General features: G+C 30.7%; 1 protein-coding gene across 1 annotated transcript; it reads right to left on the bottom strand.

Moving 5' to 3' along the window:
• Nucleotides 1–2,443: 2,443 nt before the first annotated feature.
• Nucleotides 2,444–18,757, bottom strand: LOC100569617. Its single transcript, XM_003239978.4, has 2 exons — nucleotides 15,547–18,757; nucleotides 2,444–3,806 (listed from the first exon to the last, which is right to left on the bottom strand). Exons 1-2 carry the CDS (start codon nucleotides 18,393–18,395, stop codon nucleotides 3,707–3,709), a joined length of 2,949 nt encoding a protein of 982 aa, XP_003240026.1. The 5' UTR covers nucleotides 18,396–18,757; the 3' UTR covers nucleotides 2,444–3,706.
• Nucleotides 18,758–18,958: the final 201 nt, after the last annotated feature.

Raw genomic sequence — 18,958 nt, 5'->3', positions numbered from 1 at the left:
GTTGAGTTATTGGACTGTGAGTACTAAAGAATAATGATAAAATAGGCCAACGATACAAGGGATGGAAGATATGGGGAAAGAGTGTTTTGAAAATTATAGTAATTTATATTGATCTCAGCCATCTCTTCACTCGTTAATGAGTAGGTCACTGATAAATTATTGCATACGAAATAACCTTCTGAGCGGAGGCGGTCTGTGAACCACTAAGCATATTTTTATTATATAATAATATTGTATAATACTATAGTTAGTAGAATTTTGTTCAAATACTTTTGCCATGAACAAATTGCATATACCTATTATAATATAATACGTAGCTGTTTATTGTTATTAACATATAAATTAAAAGCGACATACCATAGATCGGTGTTAAAATTAAAATTAGGTTTAAATTAATCTAAATATTTTTAAATATCAATGTATCATTGTGCATATGGTTCATAATGAATAATAATTTACGTAGAGCCGAAAACTTTCAAGACTACGATAGTATATTTTTAATTACAACAAAATAACCAAAATCTTATTTTTCATTTAAAAATCCAATTTCGTCAACATTTGTACTTTGATTTTATATAGAAGGAAATTGTGGCAATGTATTTTCGATATTTTCCAACTCTTAAAGTACAGTCTTTAGACGTCTTATATTAAATTCCCAAGTCTTAGGTGTTAAACTAAATATTTCACGAATTTTGAACTACAAAATAATTTACATATTTTCGTGATTTTGACGAATTTCGTAAAAGTCTGTAGGTACCTTAGTCCTTAAATGCTTATAAAAATAATATGTATTTTTTATTTTTAGCAAGAACAAACTCATTACCTAGGTATGAAACTTGCATTACATTTTCAAGTTTTTTCACTCATAAAAAAATTAATATTTTCATAATCAAATCGAATTTCGAAAATGCTAATCTCTATAAATAACACAAAAAAAGTGATAATATTTTTTAAATTACCTTTAAATCTAGAAAATGTTTCTGCACCTTTTTGGTAATAAAATTATAAAAGTTAAAAATTCCAGTTTTTCCTCAGTTTATTTTTGTTTTCGGTTATTTTGAAAAGTACTTTTACTTGTAATCCTCCCAATGTACCAACTAGATCCAACATGCTACCAGAAGCCACCCTCCTGTTGAAGGTTGAAGAATTTTACTGTTTCTAAAGGTGGGTTGGGCACAAAAAGAAACACACGCATCGTTACGTTATGATACCAATACAATCATCGCTCCGTTCATAATCTAAAAATAAATGTCTATTGACACAGGACGTTATCTTATTGGTATGAAAATTCTAAGTATTTGAAAATATGACCCTATACTTGAAATTCCAAAATTTAGAAATCGTATAAATGTGAGACGAGCATAATATTCTCAATTCGGCGAATCGCCCTGTATACTTACCGTATTCTGAACGACCCATCACGAGCTCCATAATATAAACGCGGCTTTGTCTCCGATAGCTATGTATATATCATACAGCTAGAAGTGTTGCACCTGTAATATATTATATTATATATTTTATACATACGTGTGATCGCTCATTTTTTGGTGACACGAATGACTCACACAGCAGACAGCGGGTATACGAAAACAAAGAGTACAACGATATAAAAACACAATTATTACAATTAAATTAATATTGTTATATTATTATAGTATATTATAGTATATGTGTTTGTTTTTGTTGATTTTATTCTGTTTACATTTTACAAAATGAATAATAATTAATAATAATAATTGTATTGTATAATATTATATGCTTAAAAGTATTGAATTATATTATGATATAATCGCTTTCAACTCAAATGACTTCAACTTCTCAGGACAAAATTTAAAAAAAATAAATAAACAATAAACAAAATTAAATTAAAACCTAATCAGACTTTCTATGGGGTAGAGGAATATTTTCTTACATCATTTTATGACGATCTAACATTAAGTTTTAAAGCTAAAATTAAACAATAAATAAAACACAAATGCGAAAATGAGTGATTAGGGGTTTTTTTGCACGTGTACTGCAGGAACAGCTCATTAATAATATGATATTATAATATAGTTACTTATCAAATATCGGTTACTGTAACAATAATAGTAATAATAATAATATGACCAAATTTTTTTCATTACATACAGTTTTTGTTTTCATTATTATTTACGTTACTATAAAGTATGTATATTTTTGTATAGTTTACATTATACTAAAGCTTAAATATCATATTAAATTATTATAAATTATAATCATATTATATAATACCACATATAATCGACATTTATTACACACTGACATTTAATAATATTCCAATATTATAACACATAGACACATAGTTATACATACATTGTATAGGTATTGTATGTTGTATATTTTTTTATTATTATTTATTTATTTTTTCCTTTTATAAAGATATCTTATAATTTAAGAGACTAGTATTCAAAATCAATATTGATTATTATATATCATAATATGTTAATATATTGTTATAATATACAGCATTTCCACAATAAGAAGTTCCATTTTATATGGATCAATGTATAATAATTTACGTAAAATAAAATATATTTCAAACAAGACATTCAACATTCAACCGATATAAATAAATATTTAAATCCAAAAATTCAATGGCTAAAATAATTGACGTAGAACGTAAAAAAAAACAATAAAATTGTAATAAATTCCAGCATACCAAAGTACACAGAGAAAATAACCAAGCAATAGCTGATATGTAACACAAAAAATAAACGAGAAACAAAATAGGTTTTTGTTTTAAACAACAAATTTACAAAAAAAAAATTCAACACAGGCTATACAAATATACATACACGCGCGCCCGCGTGCACGTGGTTGCGTGGTCGTGTATGGTAAACGGTTTTCCGAATAAAAAACAAACTATCAAACGATAATAAATTAATACAAAGAACGATAATAAATCAATAAGAGAACAATAATAAATCAATAAAAGAACAGAAACTAACAGTACATTTTATGACGAAAATGAATTTTCATTCAGCACCACAAATATGACGTTATACACAATGGTAATATTATGTACATATATAATTGTTTAAACAGACATTTTACAGTCGCAGGAATTGCGACGACCGACAGCGGAAAGTCTATAGGAGGAAGTCGGTCCCCCAACCAGTAAGGTATTATAGCGATCGTATCCCTCTACGCAAAGTAGTGCAAAGGTCGAGGTCAATCGATTCCTACGGCGGCGGTTTCTCGCGGGCCGACACAGGCCGCTACTAGACTACAACTTACATACATCAAACATACATAATATTATTAAACTATACTCTAAGGGGAATATTTTATATATGATAATATAACATACAACGTTATCTTAAACGTTATTTATATATATACCTATATATATATATTTATATATTATAATACAATGCTATAGTATACAGTTATACACGTCTTGTCGGAATTGTATTTGACAAAAAATGTTGACGTCAAATCCAACCAGATTGTGTGGCGGGTATGTGGGAGGGGGTATATATTCGAGATAATAATATTATATGAGACCTCCAAATGGGTATGCGAGGAGGGTCGTAAAACAAGTAAACGATAATATAATAAATAAATAAATAAATAAACAAATACTGTTGGTGCGCTGCTTATATATATAAACACATATATATATATAATATATTATATATATTACATTGTCGTCCCCGTCGCTCCGGTCAGTGGTTTTGCCGGCTCAACGTTTGGTGTCGGCGGGCGTGTCGTCCGAAGAAGTCGACGCGGACGTGGTGACTGGAGTTGTCCATTGCCACCGACAGCCGTACGGCTTTGCTTGGCTGAAACAACAAACGGTTAACTTAGTAAATATTTGAGACAGGGTTTAAAAAAAAAAAATTAATAAAACGCCCGAAATATCGCACGCGATGGAGATCGATAGATATAACATAGGTACCTAATATATTATATTGGACCGTGCGACCGTTACGGGATGTTTTTTTTTTTTTGGTGGAGGTGGTGGCGAGGGGCAGACACAATGATAGATACCTAGGTACCTACTACCATAATATATGGGTTTTTTTTTACCGTAATGGTCTAGTCTTCAGTGTAATTTTTATTTTTTTTTTAAGTAATTTTAATTTTTAGAAGTAATAATATGATATCCGTTTTCACTCGACAGTCGACACTTGTATTCGACCAAAATTAAATTTTTGAAAATAAGATAAAAATAAGATTTTTCATTGTTTTTTACGTTGACACATAAAAGTATGTAAAACTGTTGTTCTATTTTTTTTTTTTTTTTTTATTGATGCATAAACAACGAATATTGACCAATTATTCCAAAACATAATTTAAAACGAGTATAATGTATAATATAACCAAAAATTTGATTAACTTTCAAATGAGAATATTAACCCATAAAGAATATGAAACTCAAACCAAATATTGTCATATCGGATAAGAAACCCTCAAATAAATTAGAAATATTAATGCTTTGCATTTTTATAATTGTACAAAAACACCCTGTATTCATCACATCAACGTAATTTACATTATGGATTTGTCGTACGGCTGGAGTTTAAATAGGTAAGTATATAGATTAGTGGCTATATTATGCAGTGCATATAAATTATTATAATATTATTTCAACAATATCCGTCAATAAACTCATCGTCGAACGGTGTACAGTAGTTTTAAATAAATAAATACAGTCCATAATTTATTACGACATTAATAACACTATGAAACAACAATACTAAGATATTTATGCGCTAATAACGGTTTACTGCAGTGTACTGCGTGCATACGACCATTTTACTTATATTATTATATCGTATAGCTAGGTATAGGTATTGCGTACGAACTCGTAAATGAAAATCATCGTCCGTGACACTAAAATAGTTATATTAAATTTTTTACTATTAATAAAAACAAAATCTAAGGCAGTGATATTTTATTCAGCATATTTCAACACTGCAGGTGTCTTCGTCGAAAGATAAAGTACTAAAAAATGATTAAAAGTTACAATATATTTTTTAACGGTAATTAATTGGTTAGCAAAATTTTTCGTTCATAATTTTTATCAACACCGCAATGGAATAGTAATTAACAGTAATTATATAACGCACTTTTATATACATTCAGTGTAATATAATAATATATAATTCATGCAATTTTGTAACGTTCTACAGAATTTTAATACTTACCTACATAATAAATAATTTACTATTTAGTTATATTGACAACAATATTTATTTCGGTGACAATCTATACAAAAATATATGTTAAGAATTTCAACTATTTAGTAAAAAAAAAATTATTGCATTTTCAAAATTATATAAGTATTACATAAAATAGAATATTTTATTATTCATATTATAAAAACATAAAAAATTTATTCAGAGTTACATTTTATACAGAATAATTCGTTTAATATATCATAATTTTACTTGCGTATTTAAACTGTCTTCAATTACTTTTCTGCAGTAAAATTTAAATACAAAAATTAATTGTTCTCTTAGGTAAAGGTTAATAAGATAGCAGGTAATGTTTAGAATAAATTAACAATTTTTTTAGCCACGCCCTGTCTATCGCACGTTTTTTGAGAAATATAATATATATACATTTAACTCCACTTGTTAAAATTTATATTTTGAAAAGTTTCTATTAAGTTTTTAACAAAGTCATTATAATTCAATAATAGTTTTAGTAACTCGATAGAGTAAAATGATTATAATTAAAAATGTCAACTCAAGATACAATATTTCAGACATCCGGACATTCGTTAAAAATGCATAATATCATCTACAGACTAAAAAAAAAATTCTAACGGCATGTCAGTTTTTTATTTTCTTGGGATTTTTACGTTTGACTGAAAATGTAATGCTTAGAATATTTTTTTTTTATAATTTTTTAACAGTAATTTAATAGCGAATGAATTCGACAAGACATGTATAGTAATTGCATTGAAGTATACGTCATGCTTTTTGTTTAAAAAAATGAGGATCAAACATAATGAATAAATAAACGGAACACAAACACTCAATATTGTCAATATACTAAACTGTTCTATATTATTTGCCCCATGCTATATTATATGAATTACTGTAATCATTTTTGTCCATGTGTACACCTATATCGCTATATAAAAGGACATTTACGTTTTTATTGGGCGTAAATTTATTTTTAAGTTATTTACATTTACGCAAATATACGTATAAATATTAAAATGCATTCCGTATTAATATCTATATTATGGTTTTTTGTTATTATAACATCATCCCTCGTCTACAATAATAATATACTAATTTATTAAGAGCTAATTTTGATCTTCCAGATGAATTATTAGTTATTACCATAAAAGTATATAATATAGAAATCGTAAATATTATTTACTCTTCTACATAATATAATATGGTACTTTCTAAAAATTAGGTTAATGGAATTTCAATTTTAGTTAATATAATATAATATAGGTACGTTATACGCTTTTAATGAATTCATAACGTAATAATATTATAAACAGTTCATAATACAGTTAATGAAGCGTGTAACAAAATATACAATTTAAAATATAAATTATTATCGACAACCTACTTCCTACTTTATAATTTAAGTTGATCAAAATAAAATTTTCGAATTAATGATGATTTAATTACTTTGATACCTGACGAGCAGACAAATTTTACAAACACACCCACAGCAAAAAATTATCGAAAATATAATAAGTACCTAATATATTTCACCTTTAAAATTTAAATACAATCTATTTAAAAATTATATGAATAAAATTGTTGAAATTTTTTTTTATGATACTGTTCTCTTAAGTTATATTTTGAGATATTAATTATTATTATTTGGGATATTTTTTAATACTCCAAGGCAAAAATTGCAATTTTATTGTGCGATATATCAATTATCTTATAAGGTTACAATTTATCAAGGTTTTCGCTGATCTAAAATTGTCTCGTTGGTTTTTAAACATATTATTTTGTGATATTACTTTTTTTGAACTAAAGAAAATATAATAATTATTATAATTGTCAAGTTTTTTTTCATTCCGATGTCACTTATTTATCAAATATTATATTAATCTAACATAATATGGTTGGTAGTAAAAATACACTAATATTGTTATCCAACTAAGAACCCAATTTTTTTTTATAGTTATACGTACTGCATACTTATAACGTACCTACAACCTGAGGCTGGAACCGAACTGAAAAAAAACCGGATCTAAAACTTTAAACCCTAAAAATAACGAGAAATGAAACCTAATTAAAATATTTTCCAATAACTAAAACCAAAACTGGGACCTATAATTTTTTTACTCCCATTATACTTTTTTCGGATAAATGCATATAATATTATATTCCTTGGAGAGCTTTGATAAACTAGTATTGTATTTGTTTAGAACTGTTTATTTCTAAGGAAATCTTAAAATTTAAATGGCTATATTTTATACTTACATTTTATTTTTATATAGGTACCTATACCTATGTCCTATGCAATGAATGTCATCAATTTATTTATATATAAAAAACTAAACCGATTCTAATTTTTTTTTATATACAAATATTAGAACCGTCGAATACCGGTTTTTACCAGAACCCTGACCTTAACTATTAGTTTATATGTTTTTAAATAGAAACCGGAACTATGACCTTTTAATGAAATAATTGAGTAGGTACCGGAATCAGACCGGAACTGAAAAAACAAAAGGTACCAGTCCCTGCCAGCAACCTATACCGAAGTACGCACACTGTCACTGCAAAATAACTGAAAAAAATACACTTTGTTGTGTTGTATATTCGTGATGAGTTTCATATTTGAAATTTAAATATGCCATATAGCTGGTATACGGTATACGGCAATATGTGTACTGGTTTTACGAATACAGACTTCGTTATATTGCAATAATATTGTATAATAAACTTAGTCAGTAGTGGTCAAAAGAAGGGGGAATTATGAGGGAGAGATATCCCATTACCTTTTTAAATCTTTATAATGGCTTGGAGGTTGGTATAAGACGGTAACCATAAATTATATTTTTTAATGATCAAATAGTGTATGTTAAAAAACCAGCCACATGACAAAATCATTTGACCACCCTGCTTGTAGTTCAAGAAAATTCACCACTATCATAAAGTATTACTGATAACTTGCAGGTTTACCACATTCAAAGTGTATCGAAAACAATACTAGTTGAGGGGCAACTTAACGCACCTCTGGTAATAGGCAATAGACATTAAAAAAAATATTTTAAAGTATGAACGTCAGTGCGTAGATGGATAATAATATTATATCATATTGGATCACGTGAGTAACAAGGTATAAAATAATATGTGCGTGGTTAATACTAGTATAATATCAGGCGTCCCACAGAATAACAAAACCCACGGCGTATATTATAAGAGTTGATGAATTAAATTTAATCGATCTACCACTCGTAAATCAATTATACAATTATAGAAATATGATGACGAGTTGTACGTCTCTGGTAATGTGTTGGGCAGTATTAGGATATACATTAGCTGCGAAGTCCATTTCAAAAGATGATTGTTTCATTAATTATATTGAGAAATCTAGATTTCAATGATTTTGACGGATCTTGTATAGTGGGTATGCTGCTCCAGGGATACCACAACAGCAGTTAAATCAACTGAAGTATAGGTTTAGTTTGTCTTAAGTGCACGGTTTTTTTAAAAATATATCACCATATTATACTGAAGTTATAATAAAAGCGTGAGTTATATTGAAAATATAATTTTACTTCGAATTTATGCTTTAAACCATTAACAATTTACTTATCCACTTTTAAATAGTTAGTTAAAATTGCAATTAGTTATATATTACTATAATACAAAGTAGTAGTTAAAATGATAGTAACTATATATTATACAGTTTATAAATATACCTAGCTTATAATAATATAAAGTATTAAATATTAATTTTTAGCTGTTCAAGGTTAAATTTGAATGATACTTTTTTAATTTGTCATTCATTATCTAATTTGTTGAAAATTTTAATAAGACATATTGGTATTACACTATCTACATATTATTATATACATCTTTCTTTCATTTCCGATTTCCCATACCTTACTTTTTTTTCAGTCCTTTCAACATTTATTAAATTAATCTCTTTCCATAACAACCCAACAAATTGTGATATTCCCCAATTTTCACTTCAACAGCCCAAAGTCGTCACATCATGGAGTCCCTTTTTATCTCTTCAAACAGGCGCTTAATATAATTGAGCCACAAAAATTTTACATGGTTGTAACAACAGGTTGTAAAAATAAGTTGACCCGGTAACTGGGCCACCATTTTGAACGATTTTTTTATTATTGAATTTGGCAAGCATTTTTATTAAAATTAGAAGCGTATTGGAACATTAAAGGCCAGGAACCAACTTTACTTCAAATTAATTTTATTCTTAATTATATTAAAAAATACAAAGAAAGAAAAACCCAGATTTGAATTTGTAAAATCTATCACATTATTTAAAAAAATAATTGTATTTTTATCTAGGCAATTAAAAAAAAAATGTATAATTAATTGACTCGTTTTATGTAGATACCTAGTTTTATATTTTATATTTATTAAAAAAAAAAAGATAATGTTAATTTATACGGATACTACTGTAACAAATTAATAAATATGATATGCTCGTTTATTTTTGTGTTAAAAATGTGTGGCCCCATTGCCACATTACCCACACTTGTGGGTAATAAAAAGTAAACGTATATTGTATACAAAGCTGCAGGTTAATAAAATATGGCCCAATTACCGATCGCCTCTTCAAACATCCCCTTCGATATATTTTATCCTCTGAGTAACAATATATTATCGTTCCTATTTTATATTTCTTCAACCATACAGGCATATTTGATTTGTGTCCATTTACATTTTTCTAGATAATTCCATTATCGCCCTACCTAAATACCTAATTGCCGAGACTAATTGTTTCACAAAGTCTAAATAAAAAAACATACTACATGACGTATCTTGATGAATAAACCATATTCGTACGAGATAAGGTAAATTTATAAAATTAAAATTAACTATATAATCTATAAATCTACCTATTTAAGTTCTTAAAATGTTAACTATAGTTTTATTTCATTTTAGAGGTGTTTAATAGTAAAAATATAGTCGATATTGTATATATATTTTCTTATAACAATATGAAACAAAAGCAATGTTTTTCTTAATAAAAAGATGGGAATTTTATTTTTTTTTTAATGCGATTTTATAGGAATTGTGCCTAATAACTAACTTAGATACTCATAATTATTTAAGAGTTAACAACTTAAAGTTAAATAAAACCTACTGTGAAAGCAAATAAGTTAATTTAAAAAATATATATTCTGCGGTATTACAATGTCATTAATCCAAGAAAACTAAATAATTTAATCAAATACTGAGGTTAGTCCATATTGAATTTGATTTGGATTATAATTTTGTTTATTTATATTTTTTTACTTTTACAAAAATACAATCCAACAAGATTTTTAAACTTTTCATAATCTATTTTCCAAAAAAAAATTACGAATTATATGTAGTACCTATGAAGTGTTCTCAATTCAACAAATGCTAATCCAATAACACCTCCGTACTTATATCTATATCAGTATATTAAAGAAAACAAATCATAGATATTTATATAATAAAGAATATTTTTAGCTTCCAATACAACTCTTATCTATCTCTAGGTTTTGACATATTTAAATGTAATATCGGCGTAAAATAAAAATGTCAGATCTTCATGATATGCACTTTAAGTAAATATACAAAATGATAAAAGAAAAAGTGAAATTATATTTTTTTTATTATTATGTACATTACTACATTATATTTACTCTAGATGGATAATCAAACAAACAATATCATTAACCATTAGCCTAAGTTGATATGGTTGGTAACATCCTGCATTACACGTAAAATAAGATAAGGTAAAGTAGGTATTATAAAATATATTAATGTTTGTTTTAGGGGATCTAAAATAAAGATGTTTTTACGAAGAGTAAAATAAAAGAATTTTAGGGTAAGAAATTACCTTTGAGGGAAACACAATTTAATCGATAACAATATGGGTACATTAAGTCTGGTAGAATAATGGGTCTGGCTGGGAGATAAAAAATAAAACCAATTTAGAGTTCAACATTTTCAATGCATGAATCATGCAATTACTGTACTTAAAAACATATATTCTCGTTTAATGTTATCAACAGAATGCTTATTATTATATTATACCTTATTTTAAATTTAAAATGCAAGTACGTACTTATAAAAACGCATGTTATTTTAAGTCACATCTATGGGTAGCTAATAGTATTATTTGTCAACAATTTATCAAATACCGATGGTTGAAAATAGGTTTCTATACGACTATAATACTCTTATATTTTTATTTTGAACGATTTAGTTTTGATATAAAAACATAAAAATATCAAACAAAACATAAAAAAGTATTGTCAAACACGTAATTTCAAGTATATATATGTATATTAATAACTAATTATCATAATAATATATTGTAACATCAATTTATCATTATATATTTCAACCTTATTGTTTTTTGGGCTTGTCCCGTATTTATGAATAAAATAAAAATACAATAACATAATATATTAATTGTATTGTTTAATATTGAAAATTTTAAGCAACGTGCTCAAACTTTCCTTAACACATGCTAAGCTTACCTGAGAAGCAATATAAATATAAAGTTAAATAATAATAGTAACTTTGAAGTTTTAATTTATTCCATGAACTAACACAAAAAAAAATACAAAAACTAAGCAAGTTCAAGATATTTAAAATAGAAAACAAGCTTAATTTGTTTACTAAAACAGTTTTTGGATATTTTATTAAGTACGTGAAAAATATTGAATTTATATTTAATTATCATGTATATCGTGATTAATAGTTAATTTAAATAATATAAACACTTCATTAAAATATTTAATTAATGAGAACTTATGCAATTTGTTTTGTAACCTAGTCAAAGGATTAGTTCTTCTATTTTCTATATTATATATATATTTAATTATTATGAATATAATATTATTATATATTATAATTTTGTCTTAGCAAATTTTAAATTTTAAGGAATAGAAATAAAAACTATATCAAAAACTAATAAAATACGATCTAATAAAAATTAAAACATGCATCAAATTTAAATTGATTACCTTTTTATCTATGTGTTTACACTTGCGGTAAATCTGTGATGAAGTGTTTTGCATTAAATAAACTTGAAGAGTAAAAATAGCAAAATGTCCACATGAAATTAATAACATAAATTACTAAAAATAAATGGAATTTAATTAAAACAACAATACTTTAAAAAAAATTTACGTAGGAATGTAATTTTAGTGTGTATTACTTTTAGCAAATAACTAGGTAGGTTTATCATATGATAACAGTTATATAATATATTTAATATATATGCATATATAGGAGAAGAATTCAATTCTCATTAGGAAAAGTGTATAGAAAAGTTAATACTTACAGATAAGTAACTTATGTTTTCAATCCTTGCAATAAAACAATATAATATGACAAACGTTGAATTTTCATTAATTTATATTTAAAAGTATAAGTTAAAACGTAAAATATTCGATAAAAAAAAAATTGATAGTTTATATTATTGTTTTTACTAATATGCAATAATATGCGACAGACATTTTCTTCTCATTCGATACTCTAATTCTATAATCCCTTTTCTCTGCGTTTGTGAACTCCACACACATATTCTATCGATTATTCTACATAGGTAAGTATTTTTTTTATACCAGTTCTATATATTATTATCTATACAGAGGTATTTTTGACTAGAGATCAGTTTTTGATAAATGCAATTCATTTACAGAAAACATTTAAAATATTTACATTTAGTAAGTAAGAGAATTATTCTGAAACAAGGATTTTATAAAATTAAGTTTAAAATATTACCTGTTTAAATATATGGCATGTAACTTATTCATTATAAGACTTAGTAGCCTATGCTAAAAATGTTATGCTGTGTGAAATTAAAAACAAAAATTATATTAGTTACTATCCAAAAAATAATATTATGCACGATAATTATTGTTGGTAAACTTGGTAGGTACTTATCGTTAAAAGTTCACATATTTTACTATACCGTAATTTTATTGTACTGTACATACCCTGTAGGTACGTATAATACAAACTCAAAAAATAATTCAATTTTAATAATATTACTTATTACATAAAATAATATTTACTAAATTTGTATCATAACTAAATAACTTTAAAATAAATAAATTAAGTTCGAATAAACTAAATTCGTAAAATGGTAGTTTAATGTTTCATACATTGATGTATTATAAGTTACAACGCATAGTCTTAGGTCATTGAATGCGGTAATATATAAATTACGTTCCAAGTATAATATTAAGTATTCATATTTCAATGATTTAGATATCTTAGCGACGTAAAATAATGTCTAAAGAAATCTGTTCTATTATCGTCTGTACAACGGAATCAAGCCGTGTATAGAAATGTAAAATGTGGCTAGAGAGCTTAAGAACGATTGTAGTAGATAACAACTAAGCATCTTATATCTATTGTATTCATTGGAATCGGTTTTTCATTATAATAGCTTAATAATTTCCATAAAATTGTATGAAGCTAATACAATTAAATATAATGTATAATAGACCTATATTATTTGTTACAGATTTTGTTTAAAACGCTTAGCCCAACACATCGTATTATATTCGTTGTTTCTGTTTTATCCCAGACATATTCAAATATATTTCATTTTGCTTTAAATAATAATCAAAAGATAAAAATAAAATTATTCTTTGATAAAAATAAAGTAAAAAAATGTATTTCAGTAGGTACCATGAATAATATTTTAATGTCTTAACAGTATGTACCTGAAAAAAGCATCTATAGAAATATAAAATAAGTATAGGTACTCCATTAGAAACCAAAGAGCTTATAAGATTTGATTTCTATAACAGTAATAATAATAATACTGTATAATATATACTTACAGCATTAAAATCATAATATTATTATTAATAAATATTTTTTTTTATATTTGTTCAATCATTTACGAATTATTGGTATAAATGAATGTTTTTGAATTGAACAAAAAAACAAACAAATAAAATGGTCGTTTGATAGAAAATATGACATTTAAACCATTCAAATCTGAAATTTGTCTGTAACATAGTACCTACCTACTATTCACATTATTAAAAAGAACCTACGGGATATATGGGTAAAGAATTTAAATTTAAAATGAATAGTATAAATTATTTTGAATTTCAAAATTACAAAGTTTTCTTGGATATCCTGTTAGTAAAATTTGATAAATTAATATTATAAATTATAAAAACTTTTTTTAATAAACAAATTATTTATTTAAGTTCAAAATTGTTATGCTTTCGAACACAAATAGTTTTAGCAGCAGATGTCTGTGTGGAAGAAAATTTAAAATAAATAACAAATATAGCATTAGGTCACATAATATGAACATTTCATAATAATATGGTGCTTAACACATGAAATAGGTACGAGTATATTACAATTAAATACAAAAAGTTGTTTTTATCTTCTAAATCTGTGAAATTAAATACAGATGAAATTTGACGAATTTACATAAACAGCGTCATATTTAGAAAACTAGGCTTTGTCTCCAATTTCAATTGTTTGTAAATCATTCTAATTTGTTGGGTGTTTATTTTTAAATACATTTTACAGTTGAAGTATCAAGTAAGTTATATATCCATTGTAAAATGAGTTTATTAAACTTTTGGTTTGTCATTAATTTTAAAAATGAATAATTATAGTAAGTATTTAGATATAGCATATAGAATAATAATCTTTCTTCATAGTTAAATAGTTAAGTTTAAATTCTCGTAATGTATTTTTATTTATTCAATTATTGTTCAATTGGTCAAAGTATCCAGTATTGTTTAATCATAAGACAAATAATAACTAACTAGGTATAATTTATCTACAAAATATATAAAATTAGTATTCGGTAATTGTTTCTATCAAATAATAATTATTGGAAAATTCTTTTATTTAAAAAATAATTTTCTATAAAAAAAATATTACTTTAAAATACTTTAAGCTCAAAAGTTAAATTAATTTGAAATTAAAACACTATATCTTATATATTTCACTCGAATAGATAATAGTTCGGACTGATAATACATTTATTATACATTTTACAAAATTACCCATTTTTCAGTTTTAAACACACGATTTCAGCGACCTTAAACATATATATTTCGCTGGAATGCATCCATACTATTGTAAAACACGAAAAAACAGTATTAAATAAGAATGAATAAAAGAACAAGTTTACGATTATACCTGGGAAATGTTTGTTGACAAAATTGTTTTTATAAACGCTGCAGTCGTACTATAAAATACCGTTTTTATTGTTGAAATTTGGCTAACGGGACTAGGTATTCACGGGATTACGGTTTACACATTACGACCTACACGTTCATCCTGATATTATGATACCACGATAAATTCAGTACCATAACATATTGTCATTATTATTAATGCGTGTTGTGATAGTTACCTGCCGAACAATGGGTGCCAAAGAGACGAACTGAACAGGTCATGCCCTGCAGCCAGATGAAGGGCACCTTCGATGTTCAAAAGTCTCGGTTTCGCGTTTGGGTCGATCAAATGCTCTTTGACTTTGATTTTGGGCCTGTACACCGGCTGACCGGCGTCACCGCTGGTAGGAGTCGCCGGCAGTGGCGTTTTCGGTTTATTGGTCGTAGTCGAACATTGATAGTCTATGGCGATGTCGCTAACGGTGCCACCACTAACACTGCTGTTGACGCCACTGTTACTGCCAGAAACGCCATTACTACTGCCGGCGACGCCACTACCACTGCTAGAGCCGGTAACGCCACTGCTACAGCCAGTAACGCCATTGCTACAGCCAGTAACGCCACTGCTACAGCCAGTAACGCCACTGCTACAGCCAGTAACGCCACTGCTACAGCCGGTAACGCCACTGATACAGCCGGTGACGCCAATTCCACAGCCAACGACGCCACTACTGCAACCGATGACGCCACTGCTACAGCTGGTGACGCCAATACAACAGCCGTCGACACCATTTCCACCCTCCGTCTGCTGCTGTAGCTGTTGCCCCGGACCGGATTGGTAGTTGTATTGAGCGCGGTTGCGAGGCGATACGGATGTATTTCGCGGAGGCATTGGCGACGGAGATTGGCTGTTGTACGCGCAACCGATTTCCGATGGAAAGCAACAAGTTGGTATCACGCCTGGCGCAGCGTACGGGATACATGTTTTTGGATTGCCACCAACACAACTGGCAGCAGGAGTCGTGGTTAACTGATTGCAGCCATTAGGGGAGGCTGCGGTGAACGAATTATAACTGCCCGATTTGGGGCAGTAGCTACTCCTGTAACACGATGACAGTGACCCGTTGCAGCACAGCTCTTGACAAGCCCGTCGTTTCGACTGACGGTGCAGGACCGGTTGCTGTAGCTGTGGCGGAATTAACTGCTGTGGACGCGACGTCAACAGCTGTGTTGTTTGCTGCGGATGTGACGGCAACCGAAGTTGTGGGGTCGTGTTGTGGCGCTTGGGCAAAAGTCGTGACACCTGCTGCTGCACGTGTGGCGGTGGCAACAGTTGTGATTGTTGGTGTTTCTGAGGCTGTTGCGGTGATAATATTGGAGGTTGTGCTGAAACTTTTGGTGGTGGTAACATATTTTGTGACTGTGACGGTGGTAATAACAGTGTATGCGACTGCTGTGGTGGCGGTGGTAATATCTGTGGCGGTGGTAATATCTGTGGCTGTGGCTGTGGCGGCGGCGGCGGCGGCGGCGGCAGCGGCAGCGGAAGTGGTGACACCGACGCACAATAATCGTTAGATTTTCTGAAGCCGGGCGTGGAACCGTATGGTGGTTCGATATTGCCGTCGAAATAAATGTCGTTCCATTGACTTTTATCTCGAGGGTAGCTAAACGATTGTTGAGTGGTTGTCGAGTTGGGTAGTAGGATGCTTAAAATGGCGGATACCAGATCGGTGTCGACGCCGGCCATCTCCTTCGACAGGTACGACAACCACACCATTTGATCAATGTTCGACGGTTGGTTGCTTTCCGATTTGCGGTCATCCGTGTAGCCCGGTTGCTCCTGCAATACCGTCAGGAGATGCGACAGCGAGACGGCAAACAGGTCATGGTCCGGGAGCGGTGGTGGCATCATCGACGGCGTTCGTAAGAGTTTCGGGATTTCAGTAGCCGGGCTGGCCACCAGGGCGGCCAGCCTGGCCTTGGGCACGAGCAACGGGTCGGGGACGCACAACCCAGGATCTGAAAGCACTTCCTTCAGCTCGGACAGCGGATCCCATTCGCGTTTTACCTGATCGCCGACCAACGGCAATTTCGCAAGCAGTTTGTCTACGCGTTTTCTCTTAAGCGGCGGCTCCTGTAATCGTATTTCTAAGGCAGATCGCTTACTTACAGTTTCCAGGTTTAACGGTTCGTTTTGCTGTTGCTGCTGCGACGTAATGGTCACCTCGCCCAACTTGCGCTGCACCGGCGGCGTATTGGGTGATAACAACGGCGGCGTCGTCCCGGACACGGCCCCGTTGATCACGACGTTCTCGACCTTGATCTGGTGTATTGTCGTACCTTCGGGTAACTTGATGGCCGCAGTCGCGTCGATGGTTGGCAACGGAATCTTCACGTCGCTCATCAATGCCGGGTCCCGTTCGATCATCTCGAGCGCTCGGTCGATTTTGGCCCTGGTCTGTACTTCGTCGTCGTCCTCCTCGCTAGATATGGTGTCAACAAAGTCGATAGAGTTGTCGTTGAGGTCGACGAGTATCGGCTGGTCAGATTTTGTACTTTCTTTAATTTGATCGTCCGGTCGTGTTTTCTGCTCGACCGACTCGTCGCAGGCGTTTTGTGACTCGCCGACGTCTACACAGACGGACGAACGCGATTGGGCGGCCGCCAATACCTTAGACCTGGGACAAGAACTCCACACACCGTTGGTCTTGGTGAGTTTGATACCCGGATCGTAATCCTCGCAGTATACTTTCAGTATTTGCGTCTCTTGCTTTTTAGCCCACAGAAATATTGCACCACTCCCCTGTTTCGGTCGTTTCTTGTGTTTTTTCCCGATACGATAGCCCCCGTGGTGGTGTTTCTTATGTTTCTTTTTAGACTTACGTGGTCTGCTCACTTCATCATCCTCTTCCTCCTTCACCTCCTCACGGACCCGCGCCTCCTCCTGGTCGGCCTCGGAATCCGAAGACAGTACAATCACGTTGTCGCATTCCAGGACCGCAGTGCCACGATCGCCGATCACGTTCGCGTCCACAGTGGCGTTGTCCACGTTGTCAGTGTCCACAGTCTTGTCCGGCGAAGCTTTCATATTTTTTCAGTCGTCTGTCCCACCATATCAATATAAACGTGCGATACTTTCCCAGACGTACGCATCATGCGGCAACGAGCCGCACATTAAACAGCATAAATGCGAATCGGCTTAAATCTAAGCTTCGTGTTTACGAACCGTGTAATATATTGATAAATCGATTGTATACAGTAGCCCGCGCCCCACGAAAACAGTATTATTGTATAAATGTTGTGTATCCAACCCAAAATTTCCCAAAACATTTGGCGAAATCCTCGAGCTCCGCGATTGACGAACACGCGCACGAAACAGCTGTGCAGCTACTAAACCGGTAAGAGTCACTGGCCGGCGGCGGCTACGGCGGCTGCGGCGGCGATGACGGCGGCGACGGCGGCGACGGCGGTGGCGGCGGCAGCGACGGCGGTGGCGGCATCACGCGTAAAATTCCGTCGGTTTAACCGGGCTCGGCTGCGGTCGTCGGCTGTCGTGTGACCGTTCACAGCTATTGGTCGGCCGAGTTTTCACGTTATAGGCGTTACCTCGGCGGCTGAGCAGACAGATCCCAAAATATTACATCGTTAAAG

The sequence above is a fragment of the Acyrthosiphon pisum genome, chromosome A2 (genome assembly GCF_005508785.2).
Source record: "Acyrthosiphon pisum isolate AL4f chromosome A2, pea_aphid_22Mar2018_4r6ur, whole genome shotgun sequence".
Classification (NCBI taxonomy): domain Eukaryota; kingdom Metazoa; phylum Arthropoda; class Insecta; order Hemiptera; family Aphididae; genus Acyrthosiphon; species Acyrthosiphon pisum.
This window is presented reverse-complemented; position numbering and strand designations above follow the sequence as displayed.

Excerpts from the sequence above, each read along its gene's own strand:
- LOC100569617 (XM_003239978.4), bottom strand. The coding sequence starts at position 18,395 with ATGAAAGCTTCGCCGGACAAGACTGTGGACACTGACAACGTGGACAAC. Across the intron at positions 3,807-15,546 it reads TGGCACCCATTGTTCGGCAG|CCAAGCAAAGCCGTACGGCT; the intron begins GTAACTATCACA and ends TTGTTGTTTCAG.